Consider the following 12,921-nt stretch of genomic DNA (forward strand, 5'->3'; position numbering starts at 1 on the left):
CCGGGACTCAAAAGATAGTTAACGAGCACGCCGAAGTCACTCGGTTAGCACCCGGGCCTGCTCGGATAACACCTTATCCGAGCACGTTCACTCATCACTAGAAAGTACTGAAAGACTATTGCTTTGTTTTTGTGTGCATTTCATGTAGGTGGCGAATTGCAGCAAGTGGAAGGCAATCCATATCGCTGTGTGTGGAAAGCTTGCTGTTGGCGGATGGCTGATGATGTAAGTATTTGTATCATAAGTGTTGAGCAGGGGGCACCCTACTTGGAGTCCCTTGTCTGTGATCTAGAACAGGCAAACAGTGCTCTTGCTTTGCTGAATTTGGCCTAATTTTATCCATTATTTCAATGGCTGCCTAGTCCAAAGCAAAAACTTCTTTGAAGTGTGTGCCAGACCACCTGAACATCAGGGAGTTTTGAAGCTGAACCCATAGCAATCTACAGATAATTTAGCTGTTTTTGATGTAATATCTGTCCTTATTAAACATCTCCTTTTGTAAAAAAAAAAAATTCTAATTTTAGAATTTGTGAAATAAATGTCTATGGTACTTGTATAAACCCCTCATTCATTTTTCTTATTCAATTTGACACACTACCTGGAGAGATGCAGGGTGCATGTTAGGCAGTACATTAATATAACCTATGGATCAGATCCTTCAGACATGGTACAATTGCCCTGCATCTCTCAACATCCGATGTAAGATCAGGCAGGAATGTAACTGGAGGTACACTTTTTAAATACTGCTTGGATCATTTAGGCCATGTTCACACTTTGCGGCGTCCCTCCGCGGGTTCTCCCTATCCTATACTATTGATGCTGCATATGCAGCAATATGCAGCATCAATAGTAATGTTAAAAATAATAAAAATTGGTTATACTCACCCTCTGATGTCCGGATCTCGTCGGCGCTGCACGCGGCGGTCCGGTTCCAAAGATGCTGTGCCGAGAAGGACCTTCGTGACGTCACGGTCATGTGACCCGGGCGTCATCACGGTCATGTGACCGCGACGTCACCGCAGGTCCTGTTCGCACAGCAACTCTGACCGGCCGGCCGCGTGCAGCGCTGAGAGGTGAGTATAACATGATTTTTTATTTTTATTCTTTTTTTTACCCCAAATATGGTTCCCCGGGCCTGGAGGAGAGTCTCCTCTCCTCCACCCCGGATACCACCCGCACATTAACCGCTTACTTCCCGCAACGTGGGCACAGCCCCATGCGGGAGGTTAGTGGATCAATGCATTCCTATGGGTGCAGAATCGCAGCGATTCTGCACAAAGAAGTGACATGCTGCGGGTTTTAAACCGCTGCGTTTCTGCACGGTTTTTCCCGCAGCATGTGCACAGCGGTTTGCGGTTTCCATAGGGTTTACATGTAAATGGAAACGCTATGGAAACTGCTGCGGACCCGCAGCATCAAAATCGCCGCGGTTCCGCGGTAAAAACCGCAAAGTGTGAACATGGCCTTAGGGTATGTGCACACGATGCGGATTTTGCTGCGCATCTGCAGCGTTTCTGCAGCTGCGGGTCCGCAGCAGTTTCCCATGAGTTTACAGTTCAATGTAAACCTATGGGAAACCAAAAACGCTGTGCACATGCTGTGGAAAAAAACGCACGGCAACGCAGTGGTTTACATTCCGCAGCATGTCACTTCTTTCTGCGGATTCCACAGCGGTTTTACAGCTGCCCCTATGGAAAACCGCAGTTGTAAAACCGCAGTGAAAACCGCGGTAAATCCGCGATAAATCTGCAGCAAAAGCACAGCGTTTTTGCCCTGCAGATTTATCAAATCTACTGCGGAAAAATCCGCAGCAGCCAAGAATACGTGTGCACATACCCTTAGTCTCTGCATCTTTTCTGTAATAGTTTGTTTATATAAACTAAGAATTTCATTACACTGGTTGTCTTTAGTTGATGGCACTAAATCGATGGGTAAATCAGAATAAAACAGTCCATCAGTCGCCTGCCTTCCCAATGACAGAATAGCACAGTGTGTTACACTTTTATAACCATTCAAGAGCATGATCAGTGACATAAATTGCCATTAAAGGGAACCTGTCACCCACTCAGGCGTTTGTAACTAAAAGAGCCACCTTGTGCAGCACAAATGCTGCATTCTGATAAGGTGGCTCTTTTAGTTATGCTCCCTGCACACGCTGAAATAAATATTTAGAAAATGTGGCCCCTCATACCGTGAAATCGCCAGGGAGGCGGGTCTTTCCTTCCTAATCAGACGCAGCACAGCCGTCACTCCAGGCCTGTGGGCGCCGCCTCCTCTTGCTGCATTATCGTCCCCAGCGCCTGCGCATTGTTTTTTTTTTCGGGCGTGCACAGTTCCGCTGCCCTTTGTACTTACAGCGCAGGCGTCGGGGACGATAATGCTGCAAGAGGAGGCGGCGCTCGGCACGCACATGCCCTGAGTGACGGCTGTGCTGCGTCTGATTAGGAAGGAAAGACCCGCCTCCCTGGTGATTTCAGGGTATGAAGGGGCACATTTTATAAGTGATTACTTCAGCGTGTGCAGGCATCATAACTGAAAGAGCCACCTTGTCAGAATGCAGCATTAGTGCTGCACAAAGTGGCTCTTTTAGCTACAAACGCCTGAGGGGTGTGACAGGATCCCTTTAAGTGCAGCCAAAGCCTTTATTACTCTGTATTAGTTTCTGTACATGCTGAAGTAAAGGTGTTTATTTTTTACTTACAAGTATAAGCCGAGTTCTTCAACACATTTTTTTTTTTGTGCCGAAAACGCCCCCCCTCCCCCACTCGGCTTATACTCCAGTTATTGTCACAGAAGACGGAGGGGGAGTGGCAGAGCAGTGGGTCACAGGAGGCAGAGCTAGCTGCTGCGGCTAACTCCTGTGCCTGCTACTAAAGAGGAGCCATGCATACAAGGCAAGGATGGGGAGGAGGGACCATTCCGACTAGGATGGGGATGAGGAGCCATGCATACAAGGATGGGGATGAGGAGCCATACATACAAGGATGCGGATGAGGAGCCATGTATACAAGGATGCGGATGAGGAGCCATGTATACAAGGATGCGGATGAGGAGCCATGCAGACAAGGGTGGGGATGAGGAGCCATGCAGACAAGGATGGGGATGAGGAGCCATGCAGACAAGGATGGGGATGAGGGGACAATGCAGACAAGGATGGAGATGAGGGGACAATGCAGACAAGGATGGGGATGAGGAGCCATGCAGACAAGGATGGGGATGAGGAGCCATGCAGACAAGGATGGGGATGAGGGGTCAATGCATACCCAGGTAATACTTGAGTCAATACGTTTTCCCAGTTTTTCATGGCAAAATTACGTGCCTCTGCTTATACTCAGGTCGGCTTCTACACAAATATATATGGTATGTCTTTTCAACTTTTGTCTGTTTTGTGTCTCAGGAGCAGTTCAGTAGATATGAAAGAGCGATTTATGCCACACTAAGTGGAAACCTAAAGCAGGTATGAATCTTACATTTTTACTTGGGATACAAGCATACATATTCTGGCTGTTATGTTATACTGCTAATGATGATGATGCAGTCATTTATGTACAGTGATGTTAGGTTGTTTCCCTATAGTATGGTAAACATTTATTTAAAATATAATTTTGCTACTAATGTAATAATACTGGAATTAATACATACCATTAGCTGTAGTTACCCAACATTTGTAAGAACATAATCCATTTTCATTACCAATTCTGTGTAAGATCAAATTTGCGCCTAAACACTATTGAATTTCTACAAGATAATTTTACTTTGATATGCAGCTCCTTCCTGTTTGTGAAACCTGGGAAGACACTGTTTGGGCACATTTCCGGGTAATGGTGGACAGTCTAGTTGAGCAAGAGATTCGAGCATCTTTTATCTCCTCTGCAGAAGAAGATGAATTGCCCAGAGAGTACTTGGAAGCAAAGTAAGGGGCGTCCTATTGCCAACACCCCCATACTGTACAGTATTCCTATGCTTCTCATGCTGACATGACTTTGTTTTGTAGCTGGACATTAGAAAGGGTGTTTGAGGAACTACAAGCTACTGATAAGAAGGTGAGCCATTTAGTTTTATTGGGATAGTTTTCTTTTCTTATGGTACGTTAAGTTGGCCATATAGTTGTTAGGCGGTCAGCTATGTCACTAGACTCCACCATTTTTCCCAGTTCCTGACCAGACACATGTTCGGGTTTTATTACACTTTAACAGCTCTAAAAAAAATGTATTGGATTTTCAAATAATTGTTACCTGTTTTACTTTTCTTTTTTTTTTCTTTTTAATTGAGACTTGATTCTTGCGTGTGTGTATTATATTAGAATTTTTTTTATTTTTCCTGACTCTCAGGGGAAAAATGTAAAGAATATATGATGTTAAAAAAAAAATTGTTTACAGCCACAAGGGATCACTAAAAAAAAATTATTAAAATGTGCTCCCCTTTTCATAGAATGGCTGATTTTCCCATGAAACACGGGCTAGTATATTATTATTATTATTATTATTATTATTATTATTATTATATTATTCAGTTACACATCTATCAAGGCTACCGTATGCCATAGACCACTTTCAATCTTAAATTATAACGAATCTATTAGGCCTCGCTTGACCACACCAATATTCTTAAAAAAAAAAAAGTAGGGAAGCTAATGCAAAAAGAGCCAAGCCACAAATTTTGAGTACAATTGCTCACTGTGCAGGAAGGTGTATTTTTTTTTTTTAGGCACCACAAAGCTGACTTAAAATACATGATGCATTCCTTATGTATGGTGTAAAGTACGAAAATCAAACTGTTTTTTGTTTTTCTTCCAGAGGGTGTTAGAAGAAAATAAAGAGCATTACCATATCATTCAGAAGTATGTAATTCTGGGAGATGTGGATGGTAAGTGCCATAAATATTTCTTTGTGTGGAATTTTAATTTAAATGTGTGCCATATATTACTTCATAGTAAAATGAAATACAAGTTTATGTGCACCTACTTAATGCCATGCAGGTCCACACATTACCAATACATAGTGTTGTACATTGCGATCTTGCTTCCCTAGTACAGATTGTAATTACCACATACCTGTATGCCTGTACAAGCCTAGCGTCCATTTGCTCAGAATCAGGTGCTCGTAACTGAAGTAAAATGACAGATTATGGTGCTTATGACCTGTGTAAACCATTTCATTTTTGGATGATCTTTACTTTTAAATTTTAGGGTTAATGGATGAGTTCAGTGAATGGCTATCAAAAGGAAAAAATCAGCTCCTTGGTCACCTCCTGCGTTTTATGACACATCTCATATTATTCTTCCGAACACTCGGACTGCAAACCAAGGTAGTATTTAGTGTAAAAATAAGTTCTAGAGTCTGAAATTTGCAATAGTACTGTCGACTGTTTGGCATAAAGATGTTAGAAGACTTTTCACCTGTGTTACCATGTTAAACTGGCCACATCAAGGAATAGTTGCTGCAGAGCTGAGTAAACTTTTTTTTTTTCATTTTTATATGTTTCTCCTTTCCATTGTGGCGATTTTTAGCTTGTAAAGTGTAGATTCTGACTTATGATCAGTCCGTGAGAGCATTAGCGGAAATTCATACTTGTGGCTTGTATTTTCCCCCTCTGCATGACGTTGACAAATCGTAAGCAGATTGTGTCATGCAGGGAGAAAAAAAAAACCGCCCCCCCCAGAAAAGCTAAGGAAGCAGCATTTTCTGAGACATGTAATGATCTCAGCATCACCGGCGCAGAGTACCGCAGTGCTACGCCATTACAAACACTTCTAGTCGCTTCCATCTCAGGCAGTCAGTTAGGAGGAGGGAGGAGTACAGCAGACAGTGCCCCGAGATGCATGCTGCAGGAGGTGTTACTAATTACATCACATCTCTGCTGGACTATACACAGGAGGTGCAGAGATCAAGGAGGAAAGCCAGGTCTGACATTCTCTGGGGAAGGTTTTTGTTTTCTGCCTGACTCCTGTCTGTTAATCAACTTTGTAGCCAGTTAAAAGAAAAACGCACAGTGTATTCTCCAATTCCTCATTTACATTAAATCAATGCATAAATCACGTGCATGAGCAACATATTCACCCTTCTGTAAAAATACATAAATCCTTCACATGCTTTGAATTCCTATTATTTTAATCCACGAGGACCTGCTGAGACCCTTCATTTTGGAGGTGGAAGGAGAAGTGAGTGTCCTGCACACCTGTGCAACATTTCGGGGGGCGTTCCCCCTTGATCTTAGAATAAATTGGCATATAAACTTCACAAGCTAACATCTCCACAACGGAGATGAGGAAATAAAAATACGCTTTATTCAGCCCTGCAGCCACTGTTCTAAGATGTGACCAGTTGAACTTCCTGAAACTTGTGAAAGATCCCCTTTAAATGTGATTGTTTTACTGCTTGTCATCTCTTAATCCTTGTCTTCATTTTCAAACACTCAAGTACCTTCTAAAAAGAATGGCATTATTGTAGTTTTCCTTTTCTTGCACACATTCTGGACTTTTAAGTGTACTTTTTAGTCATTATTCTCAGTCATGTTTGCATTGGAATACATTTTTCTACTTTGGTCAAAATTTAATAGGGAAACTGTCAGTTCAGGTGTGTTTGTGTATTGCCAATCCCGTTAATTACTTTTTTTTTAAGTAATGCAATTGGCTTAATGTATTTGCCAACTTATTTTTAGGAGGAAATTTCAGTGGAGGTGCTAAAGACTTACGTACAGGTACTAATTATTTTCTTAGTATTTAAAAAAAAATGACCTTTTACCAAGTGAAAGGTGTCTTTTGTTTTATTTATTCCCTGCTGCTCTCCTGATTTTTTTTTTTTTCTTTTTTTTTTACTCTGCTCTAGAGGTATGGGCCTTTATTTAGTGATGATTGTTATGCTCTTTACAAGGGGGCATGGTTCACAGGATTCTCAGGGGACATGTATTTAGGCCGCTGTGAGCTACCCTCTTGGTGTTGGTATAGACAATAAAAATTTGCACTGGATAAAAAAAAGTGTCTGAGGCAATAACCATTTAAACAAACTACAACTGAATACTTTGGAATAAAATAAAAGCAAAAACAGGTCATTTTTGACTTGGTGAAAGGTCCTCTATAAGTGTTTTTGCTTATTTGCATATGTCTACCTACAAATATGTTGTGGAATATGTATGTTTCTCGGTCCCCCATGACAGCACTATGGAGAGAGGGGATCCGCCCTTCAGGGACAGGAAACCTACAGATAAAAGGGCGGTACCTCTCCCTCGCATCAGTTGGTTTCCTGTCCCTGACGGGGAACCTCTTTTCGGCAGTACCTGACACGAAGACGCCGTTTCCAAAGGACCGGGACCGGACAGTCGGGTTCTGGCAGCGAGGAGGCTCCTGCTGCGGCTCGTCCGGCACCCGAAGCCGCCACCGCTGGAACCGACGGGTTCTTCAGGGTGTGCGGGGGAGAGGCCGCCGCCAGACTCCGAGGGAGGAAGGGGCGCTGGTCACCCGGAGCTCTTGTGCCGGCCGCTGCACGCTCCGGGTGAAGAAAGGTGGCCGCCGCTTCGGAAATGCGGCATTAACTTCCGGGTCATCTCCGCGCGCATGCGCGGTAATCTCTCCTCTCCCTGGGATGTGCGCAGGACCGGAAGTGAGGCAGAACGCCGAGGGTGGCGCCGAATTCAAAAAGGGAGATGGTGCACACATAGTTGTCGCACTATCTCCGTTTAACCATGGAGGACAGCGATCCACAGCAGCTGCAGCCCAGGCAGCAGCACCATAAGAAAGGGGACCCAAAGAGCTCCAGAAGAAGTGAATCAAGCAGTCGATCCACACAGCGCAGCAGATCTGCTGCAGGGACTAACTCCCCTCCTCAAGAGGCTCCACTGCCAGACCCGGGCCCACCTCCAGAATCGGTACCTGCCTCCACATCCGGATGGTGAGTGATCTCCGTGAAAGTATACATTTTTTATAATAGGGCTCCCTCTTCTCCCTTACTAGGGTAAGAAGAGCCTGGAGAAAAAGAAAAATAGTGTCTGCCCCACCTGTAACAAAGCTTTGCCGGTAACCTGGAGAAAAAAGCTTTGTAAATCTTGCATTCAGCGTTTATTATGTGAAGAGACCCCTGACTTCGCATCTGAACTTAAAACTATAATTAGATCTGAAGTTCAGAATGCCCTGTTATCTTCCAAAAAAGGGAAGGAAAAGGTGAAGGAGACGGTATATTCTCACTCTGTCCGATCCTTGTCTGAGGACGCGGACTCTGACGATTCCAAATCCTCCCTATCTTCCTCCGATGAAGATTCGGGCCGTCATTGCTTCCCACTAGAGGAAGTGGACGCTTTAGTTAAAACCGTCAGAGCCACTATGGGGGTTGAGGATCCCAGACCCGATAATACGGCTCAAGATATTATGTTCGGAGGTCTGGGACAAAAAAAGCGGAGAGCTTTTCCGTTAAATTCCAATGTCCAAACACTGATCAAAAAAGAATGGGAAAAACCGGACAGGAGAAATTCTTCAGTACCCTCACTTAAAAGAAAGTATCCCTTCGATGATGAGGCGTCCACTTCTTGGGACAAGGCACCCAAATTGGACGTAGCAGTGGCCAAAGCCTCGAAAAAATTCGCGCTCCCGTTTGAGGATATGGGTACCCTCAAAGACCCCTTAGACAAGAAAGCGGATACCTTTCTTAAAGGGGCTTGGGAATCGGCTGGGGGTAGCTTGAGACCTGCAGTTGCAGCGACCTGCACCTCCAGGTCTTTGATGGTGTGGGTTGACCAGCTGGAAAGCCAGATCAAGGACGGGTCGCCCAGAAGTAAATTGCTGGACTCAATCCCTGCAATTAGAGCAGCAGCAGCATTCCTAGCGGACTCCTCAGCGGACTCAGTACGTTTAACATCCAAGGCCGCTGCCCTCTCCAATGCAGCCAGAAGGACCCTATGGCTTAAGAGCTGGCCAGGGGATCTCCAAACAAAGTTGAAATTGTGTTCTATCCCATGTGAGGGAAACTTCTTATTTGGGGAAACCCTGGATGACATCCTCCAGAAAGCAGGAGACAAAAAGAAGGGGTTTCCAAATCTGGGGCCAGCCCCATTTAAACAGTCCTTTCGGAACCGTAAATTTTTTCGTCGGAGACCTCCCAGAGAACAGAATAAATGGGAAGAAGGAAGAAGGCGAGATAGAGGTTACCTCTTTGGCAACACCTCCCGTGATAAAAAACCCTCCAAATGACATTTTCCCTACGGTGGGGGGAAGGCTCACCTCATTTCTTCCTGCCTGGGAAAAAATATCCAACAACACCTGGATTTTAAGACTCATACAATCTGGTCTAAAAATAGATTTCCTTTCTCTCCCCCCCCCCCCTAAATTACGTAGTGACAAAGACGAGGTCTTCGGCAGCAGAACAAGCGGCATTAGAGAAAGGAATTATTTCCCTACTGCAGAAAGCCGTGATTCAGGAGATCTCTCCTCAAGAAATGGAGGAAGGGTTCTTTTCCCCTCTGTTTCTAGTACCGAAACCCGACGGGTCCTTTCGGACGATTATAAACTTGAAAAATCTAAACAATTATGTAACAAATCACAAGTTCAAAATGGAAACAATAAAATCTACAATAAAAATTCTCTTTCCAAATTGCTACATGGTTGTGATAGACCTAACCGACGCATATTACCATGTGCCCATCCACGAACATTCTCAAAAATTTCTCAGGATGGCGGTATCCATAAAGGGAAAAATAAGAAACTTCCAGTACAGGGCCCTCCCGTTCGGGATTTCTATTGCTCCGCGGATATTCACAAAAATAGTAGCGGAGATGATGGCCCACATAAGGGAACAAAACATTATCATAGTCCCGTCCCTTACTTAGACGATTTTCTTATTGCCAGCGACTCGGCTCAAAGTTGCAGAGAACAGAGAGACCGAGTAATGACTATTCTAACGGACTTGGGTTGGCTCATAAATATAAAAAAATCAAAGTTGGAACCCTCTCAAGTGCAGGAGTTCCTAGGGCTGACGTTAGACTCCCAGGTTCAAGAATGCCGACTCCCGGGCCCCAAAAAAGACAAAATATTAACCATGATGGCACAAACACTGCAAAACCCCTCCATGACTCTAAGGAGGGCAATGTCACTGCTGGGGTCTCTATCTTCATGCCTGCCGGCGATACCCTTTATAACAATTCCACACAAGGGAGCTTCAGTGGCACATACTAGAATGGCAGTTAATATTAAAAAACTATTTGGAAAGCAGGGTCATTCTAAATTCCTCCGTTATTCATTCCCTTCTCTGGTGGGGAAAGAACCAGAATATTTGAAAAGGGATTCCTTGGGTACCAAAAATATCTCTGATAACAACCGATGCAAGTCCCAAGGGGTGGGGGGCCCACATGGCAGACAAAGTGGCTCAGGGCAACTGGTCAATTCAGGAACTGTCAGCATCCTCAAATCAAAAAGAACTCTGGGCGGTACATCATGCTCTTCTATCATTCCTTACCTACATTCGGGGACATCATGTCCGAATTCTCTCAGACAATATAGTGACAGTAGCCTACATAAATCACCAGGGAGGAACAAGGTCTCTGTCACTGATGAATTCCTCCGCCAAAATTATCAGCCTTGCAGAAACAAATCTACTATCCCTTTCTGCACTGCATATTCAAGGTTCAAAAAACGAGAAAGCAGATTACTTGAGTCGAACCCAGTTGAAACAAGGCGAATGGTCCCTGAATCAGTCTGTCTACAACCAGATCACGAGGATGTGGGGAACCCCAACAATAGATTTGTTCACCAATTACAAAAACAAAAAAGTAAGCAAATTTTGTTCTCTAAGCCCGGAAGGGAATCCTCAGGCTCTGGATGCCTTTCTGATTCCATGGACACACAAACTGACATACGCTTTTCCACCAACCATTCTGATTCCGGCAGTCATTCGGAAAGTCAGAGAGGACAAAACAAAAATGATCCTTATTGCCCCATTCTGGCCCAAAAGGACATGGTTTTCCTGGCTAAGGATGCTATCGGTCTCAGACCCATGGGTTCTACCGAATTTGCCAGACCTACTACAGCAAGGACCGATCTTCCACCCACAGGAGACGAACTTGCATTTGACAGCCTGGTTTTTGAACGGGAACTATTAAAAAAAAGAGGCTTCTCAGACAACTTGGTTACAACATTATTAAAATGTAGAAAATCTATTACTACTAAGATATATGGGAAAACATGGAAAAAATTCTTGTCTGTATCCAAAGTCAAGATCCAGGGGGGACCCTCAATTAATAAAATACTTGAGTTCCTACAAAAAGGTCTGGAACAAGGGTTAGCGGTTAGTACTCTTAAAGTACAGATAGCAGCCCTGGGTGCACTCTATAACCAGAATATTGCTGCCAACCCATGGATAATAAGATTCATTAAAGCAGTAACAAGAGCAAAACCTGTAGTTACCCAAAAAATGCCCCCATGGGACTTAAATTTAGTCCTCTCAGCATTATCTGGTCCTCCATTTGAACCCATAGACATGATTCCCATTAAAATACTATCTCTTAAAACCATTCTTTTGGTAGCCTTAACATCTGCGCGCAGGATAAGCGACATTCAAGCCCTGTCCTCTAACCCCCCCTTTACAAAAATCATGGATGATACAGTCACTCTAAGACCTGACCCGGCCTATTTGCCAAAAGTGGCATCAAAATTCCATAGGTCACAGGAAATATCCCTGCCGTCCTTCTGCCCGAACCCTAAAAATGAGAAAGAGCAGAACTTCCATAATCTAGATGTCAGAAGATGCCTAGTTCAATACCTAGATTCCACCAGGGAGTATAGGAAGGAAGGCTCTCTGTTTGTCTGTTTTCAGGGTCCCAGAAAAGGATTCCGGGCATCTAAAGGTACTTTGGCAAGGTGGATAAAAGAGGCGATAGCGTTGGCATATTCATCCACGGGAAATGCGATCCCAGCCGGTATAAGAGCGCATTCCACAAGAGCAGTAGCTACCTCATGGGCTGAGAGGTCAGAGGTATCAATAGAACAGATCTGTATGGCGGCCACCTGGTCATCACCGTCAACCTTTTTTAGGCACTATAGATTAAATCTAGCCTCTGTGTCTGACCTGACCTTTGGTCGAAGGGTTCTTGAGGCAGTGGTCCCTCCCTAAGCTTAGTCTCTGCAATTCTCTCCGTAGTGCTGTCATGGGGGACCGAGAAAGTCATAGTTACTCACCGATAACGGTGTTTCTCGGAGCCCATGACAGCACTCGCTTATTCCCTCCCATCACGAGTGCGGTGAGCACCTTTAATTACATATGATTTATATAGTTTATATATTAAAATTTAGGCACGGGGTTCCTTTTTTAAGAAATGTTATAATATGGTATTTTCTCTGTTGTAAACTAACCTGGAGGTCCTCCGATGCTCTGTAAAGCAACTGATGCGAGGGAGAGGTACCGCCCTTTTATCTGTAGGTTTCCTGTCCCTGAAGGGCGGATCCCCTCTCTCCGTAGTGCTGTCATGGGCTCCGAGAAACACCGTTATCGGTGAGTAACTATGACTTTTTGCATTAGTTGAATACAGTATATATTATCTAAGATAATTTTGTTCTGTGCAGTTTAATCCCTTCATGACCTTGGGATTTTCTGTTTTTCTGTGTTCGTTTTTCGCTTCCCTCCTTCCCAGAGCCATAACTTTTTTATTTTTCCGTCAATAGGGCCATGTGAGGGCTTATTTTTTGCTAAACAAGTTGTACTTTTGAACGACATCATTGGTTTTAGCATGTCGTGTACTAGAAAACGGGAAAAAAAATTCCAAGTGTTGTGAAATTGCAAAAAAAATGCAATCCCACACTTGTTTTTTGTTTTTCTTTTTTGCTAGGTTCACTAAATGCTAAAACTGACCTGCCATTATGATTCTCCAGGTCACTATGAGTTTATAGACACCAAACATGTCTAGGTACTCTTTTATCTAAGTGGTGGAAAAAAATTCAAAACT

The 12,921-nt window shown here is 43.9% G+C and overlaps 1 protein-coding gene across 1 annotated transcript in view; it reads left to right on the forward strand.

Moving 5' to 3' along the window:
• NUP107 (nucleoporin 107) overlaps window positions 1-12,921 on the forward strand; it is a 161,048-nt gene that overhangs the window by 112,992 nt on the left and 35,135 nt on the right. The window contains exons 14-20 of the mRNA XM_077265241.1: window positions 149-225; window positions 3,398-3,457; window positions 3,768-3,913; window positions 3,995-4,043; window positions 4,797-4,866; window positions 5,189-5,307; window positions 6,661-6,699. Of these exons, the coding sequence (XP_077121356.1) occupies window positions 149-225; window positions 3,398-3,457; window positions 3,768-3,913; window positions 3,995-4,043; window positions 4,797-4,866; window positions 5,189-5,307; window positions 6,661-6,699 (560 nt within the window). The remainder of the gene's footprint in view (window positions 1-148; window positions 226-3,397; window positions 3,458-3,767; window positions 3,914-3,994; window positions 4,044-4,796; window positions 4,867-5,188; window positions 5,308-6,660; window positions 6,700-12,921) is intronic.

Source organism: Ranitomeya variabilis, chromosome 5, assembly GCF_051348905.1.
Source record: "Ranitomeya variabilis isolate aRanVar5 chromosome 5, aRanVar5.hap1, whole genome shotgun sequence".
NCBI classification, from domain to species: Eukaryota; Metazoa; Chordata; class Amphibia; order Anura; family Dendrobatidae; genus Ranitomeya; species Ranitomeya variabilis.